We start from the raw sequence: 17,326 nt of genomic DNA, 5'->3' as shown, positions 1-17,326 counted from the left end.
CTCAGGTGAAAATGAATTCTTAGCATTAGGTAGAGCTGTCCCTGGAGAGGATGTTAAATGGAAGTTCCCTGTTTGAGGAGAACTGCATCTCCAGCTCTTTGAAGAACCCAGTACACTTCATCGAAAGAGTAGGAGCCCCCAGTGTAAGTGGTATAAAACGTAGAGTCCTATGGCTGTGCGTGAATTGTGCCTTCCAATGCTGTAGCCCAGACACAATGGATAACAACCCTCTGCCTCTACTGCCTTATTTTAACAGGACTGAGATTTCCAAGAATCACTGAGATGACTGAAAGATTATTGGAAGACTTTAAAAGCGTTGAACACTTACTGAGAGACTCTAGAAATCTGTTCAAATTTTCGCCAGTGAATGATGTGTAAGAAAGATGTAGAAACAGAAAGAAACAATATCCTAACTCCCGGGATGCAAACCTGCCAAACCCAGGCCGCCAGATCACAAACTCAGCACGCTACCTATTTTGCCAAAAGGCCTAAGTCCGTTTGGCATGGTCGCTTGGCAGTGCTTGAACCCCACTGTTATAGATGTAGGTTCCCTGTGGAACCCCATGTGATACAGTATCAATCTAAATCTAAAGTGATCAAAGAAACGAAGTACAAAAATGTTAAGAATGTACCATAAAATCAATTTGCTTCCCTTTTGCTGTGAAGGATGGAAGTATATAATAAGTTTGATAAAGCAATTTTATGGCATGGATCATGTTCGGCGTTTCCCATAATGGTTTCTACTAACAGGTGGTTTATGTCATTCAGTGAGTGAGCTGTGACCTGTTACTAACAGGAGGAACAGGTGTTTCCATACTTTGGTCCAAATTAATGTCTACATTATTCGGTCACCCTGTTCATTGTAATCATAAACAGTTCAGAAATTTGAGTGATAATATTCAATTAAATTCTATGATACTATGATACAGAAGCTAAGCCACTCTGTACAGTATGAAAGTTTCCTGTTAAGCCTTAGATCTCAGAAGAGTGCAAGATTTTTCAGGCAGGGAAAGTAGGTTTGGAGTGGAAACAACAAGGGGTTGATGATCAACACCTGTCCCTGAGGAAAACCTGTTGGGAATCAGAACTTCTAGTGGTGCCCATCCTCGTCTAGCTCCGGTTTGCTGCTCTGTTTGCTTCTCAGCAGAATAGTTGGGACCTTTCCCCATTGAAATATTTGGTTACATCATGCCGTATTTCAGGAATTGAATAATTTTGCAGAAGCAGTGTAATAGGGATTGGACTTTTGAATGCTTGTGCAAATCAAGTTACGATTCTATTGCAAGAAATGTTTGACTTGGAGTCAATCTTGTCTAATATTTTACGCAAATGTCTAAAAGTAAATGTCTAAATGCTGTGAGTGCTTCAATCTGTATGTCTGATGATAGGAACTGTGGCCATTGATTCTTGTACATGTAGCCTCTAGAAAAGTCCCAGAAAAAGTGTAGCTCTTTAGTTGCTGTTTACAAAAGACTATTGACTCTTTAACTATAGATGCAGAATGCAGTGACTAATGATTGACTCTCTGTTTTTGTTTTTCATGTTCCAGAGCATCAGTATGCAATCATGACATTGAAGAGGGAGAACAAAGACTACATAGAACAGCTTCATGTGAGTCAGTAACCGTTCCTTAGTAGTTGTTTGGTATAGAATTTAATTGCTGATATAGCAGTAGTTGTGTGGTATAACATTTAACAGATTTAATTGTTGGTATAGCAATAGTTGTGTGGTGTTACAGATTTGATAACACAAAATAGCTTTTTTTGTTTTTTGCTTTTGTTTGTATTATGTTCATTTAGAAAGAGGTGGCAGGCATACAGATTTTTTTAAATATGTATATGAAATGTGGGGATGACTCCTTTTAAAGAAGTAAAAACTTCACCAAAAGGACACTTTTTAGTATAAACCTGTGGTGACACTTGTTTTAGTAGTTAAATTTGAACATTGAAATCACATATCTTTAGACCTTATTAGAAAAAGTAGTATCTTCTATTCACTGCTACATCACAACTTTACATAAAAAACGTAGATACATACAAAGTTGACTGAGGTCCATCCACACTCATATTGGCTGAATGGCAGTTTTGATGGACAACCATGTAGGATAGATCTATTAGATAAACAGGTCCCAGTCCAGTAGAGAAGTTGCTAACCACCGAACCATGCACATTAAAGGGAACCTAAGCGATATTAACCTGACTCACGACTGATAGAGCTTCAATTTGCAAAGTCAATTTTTTGGCACTTTTCTACACAATAAGATAAAACAAGTCTATTCCATTTCGTACCGACATTTAAGGAGGAAAAAGCTGATGCCACTGTGTTTTAGAACGCCAGAAAACAGTTACTGACAGGGTCAAGGCCTTATTTTGTTTGTTCCAATATTTAAGGAATTGTCGTGCGGCTTGTTTCTGCACCGTTTTTAACCACTCAAAGAATGAAATAACAATTTAAATGTAGGAATATGCATGTAGTGAAGTAGATATCAATTTTATACAGATTGCCTCATCCAGAATATTTCCACTTTTAACACTCTAATATTGCCTAGGTTGCCTTTAACATGCATGCTTGCTTTATTTCCTTTCCCAGCAAAAGCATGAGCTGGCAGTGTTCCAGCTGAGGGGAGAGAATGCGGTGAAGGTGACCAAGCTGGAGGCTGAGGTGGCCAACCTCATCGACCAGATCCAGGACCTCAAGAAGCTGCTGCCATCAGGGGGGAAGAAGGTGGGGACAGTTTTTCTTTCTTCCGTCTGCTTTCTGTAGTCATGGTTTGTCTTGTCAGTTATAGTGATAACAGTTAGTTCTATTTAACAACAACCTGATCGACCAGATCCAGGACCTCAAGAAGCTGCTGCCATCAGAGGGGAAGAAAGTGGGGACAGTCTTTCTTTCTTCCCTCTGTAATCACAGTTTGTTTTGTTCAGCCATAGTAATGACACTTAGTTCTATTTAACAACAACCTGATCGACCAGATCCAGGACCTCAAGAAGCTGCTACCATCAGAGGGGAAGAAGGTGGAGATAGTTTTTCTTTCTTCTTTCCCACTGCACCCTGTAGTCACAGTTTGTTTTGTCAGTCATAGTGATGACATTTAGTTCTATTTAACAACAACCTGATCAACCAGATCCAGGACCTGCAGAAACTGCTGCCATCAGAGGATAGTTTTCCACTTAGATTTCTTCTTTCTCTCGGCACTCTATTAAGTCACAGTTTGTTTTGTCGACCATAGCATATTTATTTTATTTGTCAATCTTGTAAGGTGGTACCTTCAGTTGTCAACAACTGATTTCCAAGGAAGCCCTGCAATAGTAATGACATTTATTTCTATTTAACATCATGATTTTTCCTCCTTTAGTCTCCCCCCTCCATACAGCCCAATGTTCACATGTTGTTGTTGCAGGATTATAGTTTTATGTCCCAGCTTTATATGATGTGTTTTAAATCTTGGCACAAAAACTGCATACATGTGGAATTTCAAAATCTCTTTTCAGATTGACATTTGTAAATTCAACATATGTTATATCTCCAATCAATAGTCATATGTGAAGGCCAAAAATAGTTCTTGGTGCATTCACCCACTTGGCATGAATGTACAATGAAGGTTCAGGGTATCTGTGGCAATATCAGTTCTTTTTTTTATCGTTGATCATCATCATCATCGTCAATGAAGGTTGGACTTCCAGGTAATAAGACTTGCCAAATAGCAGTTACTCAAGCAACTGAATATGATTTTGGAAATCCAGTTGGCAAATCATCGCCATCATTCGTTGATGCAGTGTGCATAAGTACATGGCCATGGCCAGTCTTATTCCTGACATATACCCTACCTGTTCCTTGTTGCAGGTGGATGTACATGTACACTCATACACCCTACCTGTTCCTTGTTGCAGGTGGATGTACTTGTACACTCATACACCCTACCTGTTCCTTGTTGCAGGTGGATGTACATGTACACTCATACACCCTACCTGTTCCCTGTTGTAGGTGGATGTACAGGTACACTCATACACCCTACCTGTTCCTTGTTGTAGGTGGATGTACACTACTTGTACACTCATACACCCTACCTGTTCCCTGTTGCAGGTGAATGTACTTGTACACTCATACACCCTACCTGTTCCTTGTTGCAGGTGGATGTACATGTACACTCATACACCCTACCTGTTCCTTGTTGTAGGTGGATGTACTTGTACACTCATACACCCTACCTGTTCCTTGTTGTAGGTGGATGTACATGTACACTCATACACCCTACCTGTTCCTTGTTGTAGGTGGATGTACTTGTACACTCATACACCCTACCTGTTCCTTGTTGTAGGTGGATGTACATGTACACTCATACACCCTACCTGTTCCTTGTTGTAGGTGGATGTACTTGTACACTCATACACCCTACCTGTTCCTTGTTGCAGGTGGATGTACATGTACACTCATACACCCTACCTGTTCCCTGTTGTACCTACACTCACACACCTGGACCAACACTCACGCACCTTACCTGTTCCCTGTTGCAGGTGGATATAGGCGTGCTGTACCTACACTCACACGCCTGTACCTGCACTCACACACCTTCCCTGTTCCCTGTTGCAGGTGGATGTGGGCGTGGAGGCAGCCTTCGACAAGCCCGTCCTGCAGGTTTCGTGCACGGCCACCAAGTCCCAGGCCACCTGCACCTCCGAGGACGGCATCATCAAGGAGCTGTCGTCGGGCGGGGCCGCCGTGCCGACAGCAGTCATCGTAGACGGCACCCCTGCCCCTCTCCCCACACCCCCCGGGGCTGTAGCCAGAACCCCTGCCCCTGCACCGCCCCCTCCCCCACCCCCCGGGCAGCTGTCAGGGCTGCCGTTTCAGACCTCCACACCGTCGGGAGCTGTACCCCGACCCCCACCCCCTCCAGGAGCAGGATCTGTACCCCCTCCACCTCCCCCACCCCCAGGGATGGCATGCCCACCCCCTCCACCACCTCCCCCAGGCATGGGAGCCCCACCACCACCTCCCCCACCCCCTGGCATGGGAGCCCCACCTCCACCGCCCCCACCCCCTGGCATGGGGGTACCCCCACCCCCTCCCCTTCCTGGCATGGTTCCACCACCACCCCCTCCCCCAGGAGGTGTTCCTCCACCACCCCCACCCCCTGGTGGTATCCCCCCTCCCCCAGGTGGCATCCCCCCACCCCCTGGTGCCTTCCCAGGGAGGGCACATCTGCTGCAGACCCCAGCAGGTATGTCTAACAAGTTCTAACAGTGCAGACAATGGTTGTGCTGCAAAAGGGTATGCCTAAGCCTTCACACAAATTCATGAAATTCCAACAAATTTTATGAAAAGTACACAAATCACTATGTAAAACGCAAACTGTCTTTTTATGCAAACTTCTTAGGTTTCTGAGTGTTTCTGTGCATGATATGTTTACTTTAAAGCATTAAACAAGCTACTTTTTTTGCTTCATTTCTGCGCGTCACACTGTATTTTCCCAATGCCACAGCTCGATGTCTAGATTTTGAATATGCAACTGACCTTTGTCATGTGACCTAAGATTTGTTGTGCGATTCCCTTAGTGACTAATGCGTATCCCTTGTAGCACAGTTAGCTTGCTGTTTTTTTTAATTGACCATCGTTCCTTGCAGGTCCCCGTAAGCAACTGGTAGAGCCATCTTCACCGATGAAGCCTCTGTACTGGAACCGGATTCAGCTGCACAAGGACAAGGCTGTCATGCAGTACGTACAAACAAACAAACAAACAACTGCACAATAACGATGCCGTCATGCATTATGTACAAACAAACAAACAGTTGCACAATAACAAGGCTGTCATGCAGTATGTACAAATAAACAAGCAAATAAATAAACAAACAGCTGCACAATGACAAGGCTGTCATACAGTATTTACAAACAAATAAACAAACAAACAAGCAAGGACAAGGCTGTCATGCAGTACGTACAATTAATCACAGTACAAGCAATTATTACAGTACGTACAAACAAACAAGCCAACAAACAAACAAACAACTGCTCAATGACGGCTGTCATGCAGTACGTACAAACAAACAAACAAACAAACAACTGCACAATAACAATGCTGTCATGCAGTACGTACAAGCAAGTAAACAAACAAACAACTGCACAATAACAAGGCTGTCATGCATTATGTACAAACAAACACAAACAACTGCTCAATGACGGCTGCCATGCAGTATGTACAAACAAACAAACAAACAACTACACAATGACAATGCTGTCATGCAGGGCATACAAAGAAACAAACAAATCATGGACAAGGATGTCATGCAGTATGTACAAACAAACAAACAGTAAATAACTGCACAAGGATTATTGCATATCTGCAAACCCTTCCATTACTTGATCACTCTGAGGACAGCTAGAAAAAATGTTCTCTTTGGTAAAATTAAATGCCATTAGCCACTCGTTCCACCCAACTGCTAAAATTGCCAAATTTCATTAATAATAAATAATATTAAAAGGATTCACAGCACCTTTTCATAGTTTCCTATGGCCAGGAGTGACTGTGTAATCTGCCTAATCTCCAAGCAGATCCACGGTGGCCTGATATAGTATCAAACCTTTGGCCGGCTTTACTCCTTGGCCACTATATTACGCCACCATGGATCTGCTTGGAGATTATAATCTGCCCTGAAACTTTGGTACACCTTTGACTTACCTGCAGTACCTTGTCTAACCACTAGGATGCAGTTTGGCACAGAAGACATCCAGACCCTGTGGGACAAGCTGGAGGAGCCAAGCTTCGACAAGGACGAGTTCGAAGAACTGTTCGCCAAACCGCAGAACACGCCCAAGAGGAAGCCTCTGTCAGACACATACAAAAAGCCTAAAGCGAAAAAGGTAGGATGACCAATTCTGAATGGCTTCTAGAGATGATGATTCTTGGTTTTGTCGAGGGAAAGTATACATCTCTCTCACACGGTGGCCATGATAGATCGAAGACGAGCTCAATGAGGCAAACAGACAAAACTTGTGTCTAAAACCAGCTCCCACTTAGTTTTCCCCCAAACCACACAAATTTTCACAATATAAGATCAAATGATAAATATTATAACTAGTGTTATGCACCGAAAGATTTAGCAATTTAGAGTAGCGTAGACCGACATCATAGTCCCTTATCGTCGTATCCATTTTTGATTATACTGCTGCTGGGATCCCTGGCACAGGGGTAGGCAGCAGTCGGAATAGTCTTCACACTGTGCTTCCATGCTGCTGGTCCGTCCAGTGAGTCCAGCTCTGGGCTTCAACACCATGGTTTGCCTCGATGGCCGGACCCTACCTTCCGCACCCGCAAGTCAGCGAGGCCCGCGACAATACCGGCTGCTGGTCGGTGACTGCTACCGGCACTGCCTGTGCCTTTATCTGTATGAAGAACTTTCCATTTCGGTTTGGATAGGGTTTTTTACGGCCGGATATCCTTCCTGACGCCAACCTGTAACCGCACTAACTGGGCTATCACATCATCCATCACACCAGTCTGTCAGTTTATTGCCAGCTGCCGCGATGAAGCTACCCCAGGTCAGGTAGGAGCTTTGTATCGGGGGCTCGTCCCTTAGACAGGCTGCTTCCACTCCAGCTGATGACCCCTGTCTGGCCAACTCGGTAACCCTGAGTAGGGGGAGGGGTCGAGGGCTGCCAGATCCTGTCCCTTATCGAAGAGGGACGGAAAACTGCTAAAGTGGATTATAGAAATGTTGATGGGCCAAAGTAATTGAAGAAAAAGTCAATAAAAATATATATAAACAAGAGTGGGAGGGGGGCAGAAAGGCTGTTGGATATTGGCATGTCATGCGGTCTAACTATGTAAACAAAACAAAAAATGAACATAAGGACACATTAAACCCTGTCATCTACATCCAATAACACTAAAATTGGCCTACAAGAGACCCTCCACACAACAGATTAAGATGGATACATATTCCATGTGCAGCAGGATCCAAGGATGCGGCCATCTTGGATCTGACCCTTGACCTCCTTCACCTCCTTCTCCCCCTTAAGAGATTCAAAATAAAAACATAATAATGCAAATATTTGACGGACATGCAGCCATTCTCTTATTGGTCAATTTTCTAATTTCCTTGCTATCATTGGTTGAACTGCTAATTATGTTGGACAGCCTTTTGTTTGCCTCATTGAACTCGTTTTAGATCTATCATGGCCGCCGCATGAGAAAGGATTATACCTCATTAACTGTGCTTTTTTCCCAGTGTAAGTGAGCGTGGCTACCAACAGTATTTGTGTTTCCAAAAAAAGAATTATGTCAATCAAGTTTGCATCCATATATGCATGATTTCCAACACAAAATGAGTACCTTTGTGAGAAAGATTTAAAATGTGATCAAGCTATTAGCATGCTGGTAGGTCAACTACCTTTCAACATTCAAAATAAGTACACTATTGCACTCAGAAAGTTATATTTATGCTGAGTGTGTTATGGATGATTTTGCCAGCTTTTATTACCTTGCACGGTTGCATTGAAATACTCTGAAAATTAATAGATGTAATGGAAAAGATCCAGAAAAGTCAATGGTGGCTTATTCCACAAATGCCTGCAGTAATGTTCACAACTGCTAGAGGGGGTAGTTGCACTCCAGACTTCAGTATTTACTTCTTGACTCTTACTTATGCTGTCTTGTTCTTTATCTGCTGTCTCCTGTCTTTTCTAGAGTGTAAGTATCTATATATCTCTCCTACTGTCTTTCTTTCCTTCCATTCTTTCTTTTCTTTACTGTTTTGCTTTGCATATTTTGTACATTCTTCGGTAATTGAAAAGCACAAAACTTAACTAGGATGGCAAAAGTAAGGTTGTATACATGACATTGTTTATTTCATATATCCCTTTCTTAGTCTAACCATAATTTGACCATTGGCGCACCAAAGAAGATATGACCACCATTTTTCTCCACCTTTCTCTGTTTTCTGTTCTTGACGTTTAGTTTAGTGTAATGCCAGCCCTTTCTCTGGTATTGTCCTCCTTTCTTTTCCGTTACCTACAAAATGTACATCTCTTTCTTCTTTCCCTGATGTTTCCATGCATGATGTTCAATGGTGTATATACATGTGTAAGACAATAAGACAAGGAAAAGAAAAATGTCGGAAGATAAAGTATTTGACATACCGAATAAGGACTTGTTGTTTTGACCTTGAAGGAAGATCAGAGTTTGGTCAGTCTTGATAGAAAGGCCCCTGCCAGCAGAGTTTGCCACGCTAGGGTTAGAAATAATGTCCAATATTCACCCACTAACTGTGGCATTATAGGTGCACTGGTTTTAGTTGTGGGGCTGATGTAGATGGCCATTGCTCGGTTTCTAAGTTTGAAACTAGGGAATGAAAATTTCAGACGTAGTTGTTAGACTGATACAATTCCAGCTTTAGATTCCTAGTAAAGCTGACCAATCTTGCTGTAACATATTGAGATTTAGACAATTCTGCAACAGTTCTAGCTTTTCAAATGATACTGAACTTACACATGATTTGTGTGGCTTAAGCTGTATGGTCTGTTGGTACATTTAGACCTCATTTGGCCAGATGACAACATTTTAAAGTTGAGTAGCATCGATGCATAGAGGTAGTCAGCTCCTTTGTAGGGTTATGAAAAATTACTATACCATAGTTGAAATCACCATACTAATTAAACAAAAACTTTGAATTCGAATCATATAACGTTCAGTATTTACTGGGCAATGCCTGTTTGGGCAGCTTGTGCTGTTAAACAGTGCCTAACAGTAGGACAGCTGACATTGTGCTGATAAATAGTGCCTAACAGTAGGATAGCTGACCTTGTGCTGTTCTTTAGTTGCTTACATTAGAATAGTTGACCTTGTGCTTTTCTTTAGTTGCTAGCTGTAGGACAGCCGACCCTGTGCTGTTCAATAGTTGCTATCTATAGATGCTATTCAGTAGTGTCTAATGGTAGGACAGCTGACCTTGTGCTGTTCAATAGTGCCTAATGGTAGGATATCTGACCTTGTGCTGTTCAGTAGTGTCTAATGGTAGGACAGCTGACCTTGTGCTGTTCAATAGTGCCTAATGGTAGGACAGCTGACCTTGTGCTGTTCAGTAGTGTCTAATGGTAGGACAGCTGACCTTGTGCTGTTCAACTGTGCCTAATGGTAGGATAGCTAACCTTGTGCTGTTCAACTGTGCCTAATGGTAGGGCAGCTGCCCTTGTGCTGTTCAATAGTGCCTAATGGTAGGATATCTGACCTTGTGCTGTTCAGTAGTGCCTAATGGTAGGACAGCTGACCTTGTGCTGTTCTGTCTCGAGGTCATGTGTGTTCCCTGCAGGTGGCCAAGCTGCTGGACAGCAAGAGGTCGCAGCAGGTCGGCATCCTCATGTCCAGTCTGCACGCCGAGATGGCCGACATCGAGAACGGTCAGCGTTTGTTTGTTTGTTTGTTTGTTTTGCAAACCCATTAATCTGCCTTAAAGCATAACACATCAGGTTTGTGCTAAAGAGTACAAGCTGCATATCCAGACAGGTTTAATGAATCCACTCACACCGGGAGGGACTGTGGTGTGGCAGAAAAAAGTATTTCAAGCACTGTTTCACATTTTCATCTGTCACGCTTTCTGCTAACTTAGTGCATTCTCCACAGCTGTACAAACTTTGTCACTTTGTTCTGTGAGAGTCAAAGTTAGAAAAAAAGACATGTTCATTGTCAGAATGTGTAAGTTAAGGTGGGAACAATGTCATGTCTCATCTTTTTGACTTGGTGCTTGTTCCTTGTCATGTTCTCATAACTTGGTTTTTGTTTCTTGTCATGTTCTTTTTATTTTGTTCATGTTCCTTGTCATATCTTTGCCAAACTCTTATAACTTGGCCAAGTTGGTGCTTGTTTCTTGTCATATTCTTGTAACTTAATGCTTGTCCCTTGTCATATTATGATAGTTGGTATTTGTGTCTTGCCATATTCTTATAACTTGGTGCTTGCTCGTTGCCATATTCTTATAACTTGGTATTTGTTTCTTGTCATATTCTTATAACTTGGTATTTGTTTCGTGTCATATTATTTTTGTTTTGTCCGTGTTCTTTGTCATATTCTTATAACTTGGCATTTGTTTCTAGTCACAGTGATATAATTTTGTTCTTGTTCCTTGTCATATTCTTATAACATGTTGCCTGTTTCTTTCCCAATGCAGCTGTTCTCAACATGGACACCACCCATCTGGACCTGGAGAATCTCAATGCTCTCTACGAAATCGTAAGTAACCTTTGTGGTCTTACTTTTGTTTCCCAATGGACTATCTAAAATTTGTGTTAACCCTTTACATATCAAGTTCCCCTTCTTAGTGTGTAAAACCTGCTCTTCAACAAGAACCCTCAATGTCACTGACAAAAGGCACCTGAAGCATCTTAGCATTTCCAAAACCATATCCAGTTGCTTGAGTAACTGCTGTTTGGCATATCTTATTACTTGGATGTCTAGCCTTGATGGACAAAATCCTAAGTTCTCTGAGAAAGCGTTCATAAATTAGATGAGAGACAACAAATATGGAGAGATTTTGAGGCTCAAAAGAATAATTGTATTTTTTTCAGTGATACAATACTCATAATGCCAAACAGATAGTTGAATTCAAATACAATTCAATCTCTACAACTGGATAGAAACGGATATCTATTTCCGGACGTTTCGAGTGACATCCATCACTCTTCTTCAGCTTTGAAAGAATGAACTAGTCAGAACAATTCAATACCAGTACAGCTAACTAGAAAAACTGGTTTAACCACTAAATCGTTAGGATCGTAAGCAAAAGTTTACACAAATGCAAATCAAGTTAGCATACTTCCTATGGTCAGACAACACCGTAGGAAAAACTATTGTCCTTTGTGTTGCAAGGCGGGGTCCCATGTACTGGAAAGTATTGCTTACCTGGATGTCTAACCTTCATAAACGTAGATAGTTGAATTGAACTTTTGATCCCCACACCATATGAATTTGCAAGTCATGGTCTTCATCAGAATAATGTACATGTAGCTATAGGTATGTCGAGTGATTTTCCTTGATCAAATCAAACACAAAGAAAAGTCACTCAGCATCTGAATTTTCCACTGTCATTTTGTTGCGAGTGATTTTTCTTTGTGTTGGATCAAAAGTTCAACAACATTCCAGTACAAATTTGACAGTCCATGACTTCAAACAATTTTTTGAAATGAAAAAGTTAAGTTCTCTTTCATAACAAGAGCAAAGTAGAGCAGAGTTTACAGACATTTCTGTTAAGTTTTTACTCTGCCAAATAGATTCCTTTGTAGCAAATCCGACCATTGAATATTGCCTATCCACGAATTTTCACAAACAGTCACTGAGTTAGGTCCAGGTTCAGGTCCACACCGGGACCTGATCCTCTGTACTTGAACTTCTATTGTATATATTATTGTATAGTCTATATTGTGCTATGTATGTGTTTTTATGTGCAGGAGGGCAACCTTCAAAGCAGTTTGCACCTGTTTCGCCCTCCCCTTCACCCTGTGATAAATCCAAATAAAGAAATAAAGAAATGTACTGAGACTGAGACCTGATGAAGTTATTCATGACTGCCTTACCCTTCAGCCCAATCTTGTGCCCTTGGGAAAGGCACTTTACACGACTTTCCTCACTTTACTCAGGTGAAAATGAGTACCTAGCTTCGGCTAGGGCCGTCCCTCGGATAGGAAGTTTAATGGAGGTGCCATGTTTGGAAAGAGCCACACTCAAGTGCACGTTTAAGAACCTGCCTACTCTTATCGCATCGAAAAGCATAGGGTTCCGTTCCAGTGTGAGTGGGTCAAACCTACAGACTGGTCTCTGGGTTCTTGAAAAAGTGATAGTCACCTGTTATGTCAATCATTCCACAAACATGGTAAATCTTTATTTAAATATTAATGACTGCCTTACCCCTCAGCGCCCCCAGTCAGACGAGCTGGACAAGATTAAGCGCCATCTAGTGGCCAAGGTGGACACTCCACTGGACAAGCCTGAACAGTGAGTACCGTTTCCTCTTCATTCTCATGAACTAACAGTGTAGAAATCTTGTTGATTGATTGATTGATTGATTGAGTGAGTGAGTGAGTGGTTGAGTGAGCGAGCGAGCGAGCTAGGGAGTGAGTGAGCGAGTGAGTGAGAGTGGGTGAGTGAGTGAGTGGGTGAGTGAGTGAGTGAGTGAGTGAGTGAGTGAGTGAGGGAGAGCTAGTACAACAACTTGTAAGTGTACAACAAGTCTGAATCCCTGTCTGTAATGTAAGCATTGGGGACCATGACTGTTTTTTGCTTCAACAAACAAACTGATATGCGTCCTTGTTCCAGGTTTCTGTACGAACTATCAAACATCCCGAGTTCGGAGACCGTGTGTTCTGCTTCAAACAACCAAACATACAAACAAACAAACATCTTTTTGCAGGTTTCTGTACCAACTGTCGAACATCCCGAGTTTCAGAGACCCTGTGTTCTCTTTACACCAAACATAGCAACAAACAAAATCTGTGTTCTTGTTGCAGGTGTCTGTATGAACTGTCAAACATCCCAAGCTTCATAGACTGTGTGTTTTGCTTCATATTCACTCACTATCATAAGTGACCAAATAAACAATCAAACAAACAAACATCTGTTTTCTTCTTCCAGGTTTCTGTTCGAACTGTCGAACATCCCGAGCTTTGGAGACCGTGTGTTCTGCTTCAAACAACCAAACATGCAAACAAACAAACATATGTTTTCTTGTTGCAGGTTTCTGTATGAACTGTCAAACATCCCGAGCTGTGTGTTCTGCTTCACATGCACTCACTATCATAAATGACCAAATAAACTAGCAAACAAACAAACATCTGTGTTCTTGTTGCAGGTTTCTGTTTGAACTGTCGAACATCCCGAGCTTTGGAGACCGTGTGTTCTGCTTCAAACAACCAAACATGCAAACAAACAAACATATGTTTTCTTGTTGCAGGTTTCTGTATGAACTGTCAAACATCCCGAGCTGTGTGTTCTGCTTCACATGCACTCACTATCATAAATGACCAAATAAAGTAGCAAACAAACAAACATCTGTTTTCTTGTTGCAGGTTTCTGTTTGAACTGTCGAACATCCCGAGCTTTGGAGACCGTGTGTTCTGCTTCACCTTTCAGGCCCAGTTCCAGGAGAGCATCCTGACCATCAGGCAGAGGCTCGACAACTTCAAAAACGTCTGCAAGGTGAGGCGCCATGTCCTTAAAACCTTCAGCCGCAACTTAAGACTGTGTCCAAGATTTGTATCTGACTTAAGAAATGTGCCATACAGTTTCTTCAAAATCCGTACCCAACGAGCACTGTTTCATAGGCAACCTTCAGCCACAACTTAAGACTGTTTCAAGACTTAGGAACTCTAAGATTTGTATTAGATGTGACATACAGTTTCTTCAATCCGTACCCAACAAGCAGCGTATAATGGGCAACCCTCAGCCACAACTTAAGACTGTTTCAGGACTTCAAAGTTCCATGATTTGTCTCTGACAAAAGTGTGCCATACAAAATCTTGCAAATCAAAGAGCTTGTAGAACCTCACCTGCAAGCGGAGATGTAGCGACCTAAATAAGTTTAAATCACAAGTTAAGACTGTTTCAAGACTTAAATACTTCATGATTTGTATCTTACAAAAGTATGTCATAAAGTGTGTTCTGTAAAACTGAAGACCCAACAAGCACCATGGTATGGGGAACCTTCAGCCACAACTTAAGACTCTTCCAAAACTTGTATCCAACTTTGACAACGTGCCATATGATATCTTTCTAATCTAGGACCAAATCACCATAATTAACTTCACAACATTCAGCCAGTACTTTACTTAAGTTTGCAATTAGATACAAACACTGCAAGTTCTGCTGTAGTACCATAGAAAGCTGCTAGAAGGCCCATAATCAAACCTGTCCTTTTTGCTGATGACACCAACTCATGTATGAAATGTCACAAAGATCTGTCCACAACTTAAGTACTCCAATACTTTTATTTGACTCGAAGAATGTGCCATATAAAACATGTTCCAAGTTCAGGACCCAACAAGCATCAAATTGCACAACCCAATCAGGACTGGGTAACAGGCAGTTCAACATTTTACACCTCTATCTTTTTTCGGAACATTGTTTTACACAACACTACACCAGTGTGTCACGGTGGATCCCCTGCCAATGTTTACTTTCTTTGTTCTTTATTCAGGTTTTATCAAAACAATACACTGTGGAACACTAGGCACCGAGGCTGGTATCGTGGCCACAGACATATACAATAAGTACAAAATTGACATGTACATGTATGTACAAGTAATAGAATAAAATAGTTTTTACAATAAAAACAGGTAAAGCTAACACTTGCATGACCAACTATAGATTTACTGGACAGAGGCACGCTGGAAGTGAATCTTTTGGTAGATATCATGTACACACACAGTCCCAATGTTTAGAGACAGGTCAGTCCTGTCTGCCTGCGTGTCAGAAGGTGACGACATTAGGGTCTCCCTAAAGAGGGCCCAGCCGTCAGCACCCACCCAAAACTTGCTGGTAATATCAAAGCCTTTCAGCGCTGAAGTAGCAGGAATTGGAGGAGATGACAGGGCGATGTAAACACGATTTTATGGGTTACAATGTTTCGAGACCCCAAATTTGATGCAACGGGAAATCAAAAACAACAAGCTATCTACCACCCAAAAATCGTAAGCATGTCCAGAATGCAAGATACCAAAACCAGAAATTCTGCTGCAGTACCAAGGGAAGCTGCTAGTGGGCCTAAATCAAATCATGTCCAGTTTTTGTTACAGCCCACCAACTTGAGTTATCTTAGTCAACAATAATCAGTCACACAAATGCTGCCCATTTCTTCATGGAGGTAATAAGTTATCGGGTTTTGTGTTAAAATGTTTTACATTTACAACTCTCATTTTTCAATGGTTTCATGGCAAACTTTCCTTGCAAACATATTAGGTAGAGTTGATGAAACATTTTGGAAATGGGTAAAAATCTGCCCACAGAGACGACATACGAAGAATGGGTTCCGAATGGCCCACAGTGGCAGACACTGAGAAGCAGGACCATTTTCACCTGTAGTAACAGATTGTGTTTCCCAGTAGCCAGTGTCTGGGCAGAGTTGTGGCAGGGTGGGGGCTAGAGTTGAGCACCTCCGGGACACCACGTCTGTCAGTGTGGTCCATTTGTGGTACAACTCTACATTAACCCTTCCCTGTTAAAGGTGGGGCTATACTCCCTGTGCTCCTGATACTCTGTTAGCACAAGTCTGAGAGCAAACTGCTCAACTACAATTAACAGTTTAACAGTTACTGGTCCTGAAAACAGTGGTATGGGCCCCAAGTCAAGCTACGTCCATTTGTGGTACAATTCTACATTAACCCTTCCCTGTTAAAGGTGGTGCTATACTCCCTGTGCTCCTGATACTCTGTTAGCACAAGTCTGAGAGCAAACTGCTAAACTACAATTAACAGTTTAACAGTTACTGGTCCTGAAAACAGTGGTATGGGCCCCAAGTCAAGCTACGTCCATTTGTGGTACAATTCTACATTAACCCTTCCCTGTTAAAGGTGGTGCTATACTCCCTGTGCTCCTGATACTCTGTTAGCACAAGTCTGAGAACAAACTGCTAATCTACATGTAACAGTTACTTGTCCTGAAAACAGTGGTATGGCCTGGGTATCTCTGAGTCAAGCTACTTCCATTTGTGGTACAACTCTACATTAACCCCTTACCTGTTAAAGGTGGGACTATACTCCCAGTGCTCCTGATACTCTGTTAGCACAAGTCTGAGAACAAACTGCTAAACTACAAGTAACAGTTACTTGTCCTGAAAACAGTGGTATGGGATGGGTAGCCCTGAGTAAAGCTACGTCCATTTGTGGTACAACTCTACATTAAAAAACCCCTCCCTGTTAAAGGTGGGACTATACTCCCAGTGCTCCTGATACTCTGTTAGCACAAGTCTGAGAACAAACTGCTAAACTACAAGTAACAGTTACTTGTCCTGAAAACAGTGGTATTGGCTGGGTAGCTCTAAATCATTGCTATGTACAACTCTACATTAACCCTTCCCTGTTAAAGGTGGGACTATACTCCCAGTGCTCCTGATACTCTGTTAGCACAAGTCTGAGAGCAAACTGCTAGTCATGAACTACTTACTGTAAAATGCAGAAATATTTGCGGTTTTTGCAGTGCCATCATTGCTATGTCCAACTCTACATATAACCCCTTCACGTGGTGCTATACTCCCAGTGCTCCTGAAACTCTGTTAGCACAAGTCTGAGAACAAACTGCTAGTCATGAACTACTTACTGTAAAATGCAGAAATATTTGCGGTTTTTGCAG

At 42.0% G+C, this 17,326-nt stretch overlaps 1 protein-coding gene across 1 annotated transcript in view; it reads left to right on the top strand.

The window, feature by feature from the left end:
* Positions 1-17,326, top strand: part of LOC118423339 (formin-2-like) — a 97,179-nt gene that overhangs the window by 7,993 nt on the left and 71,860 nt on the right. The window contains exons 5-14 of the mRNA XM_035831464.1: positions 1,550-1,611; positions 2,590-2,724; positions 4,591-5,221; positions 5,625-5,715; positions 6,702-6,858; positions 8,684-8,686; positions 10,305-10,392; positions 11,160-11,221; positions 12,900-12,979; positions 14,050-14,179. Of these exons, the coding sequence (XP_035687357.1) occupies positions 1,550-1,611; positions 2,590-2,724; positions 4,591-5,221; positions 5,625-5,715; positions 6,702-6,858; positions 8,684-8,686; positions 10,305-10,392; positions 11,160-11,221; positions 12,900-12,979; positions 14,050-14,179 (1,439 nt within the window). The remainder of the gene's footprint in view (positions 1-1,549; positions 1,612-2,589; positions 2,725-4,590; positions 5,222-5,624; positions 5,716-6,701; positions 6,859-8,683; positions 8,687-10,304; positions 10,393-11,159; positions 11,222-12,899; positions 12,980-14,049; positions 14,180-17,326) is intronic.

This window comes from Branchiostoma floridae, chromosome 1, assembly GCF_000003815.2.
Source record: "Branchiostoma floridae strain S238N-H82 chromosome 1, Bfl_VNyyK, whole genome shotgun sequence".
Taxonomy (NCBI): domain Eukaryota; kingdom Metazoa; phylum Chordata; class Leptocardii; order Amphioxiformes; family Branchiostomatidae; genus Branchiostoma; species Branchiostoma floridae.
Note: the sequence above shows the minus strand (reverse complement) of the source record. Positions and strands in the feature narration are given on the sequence as shown.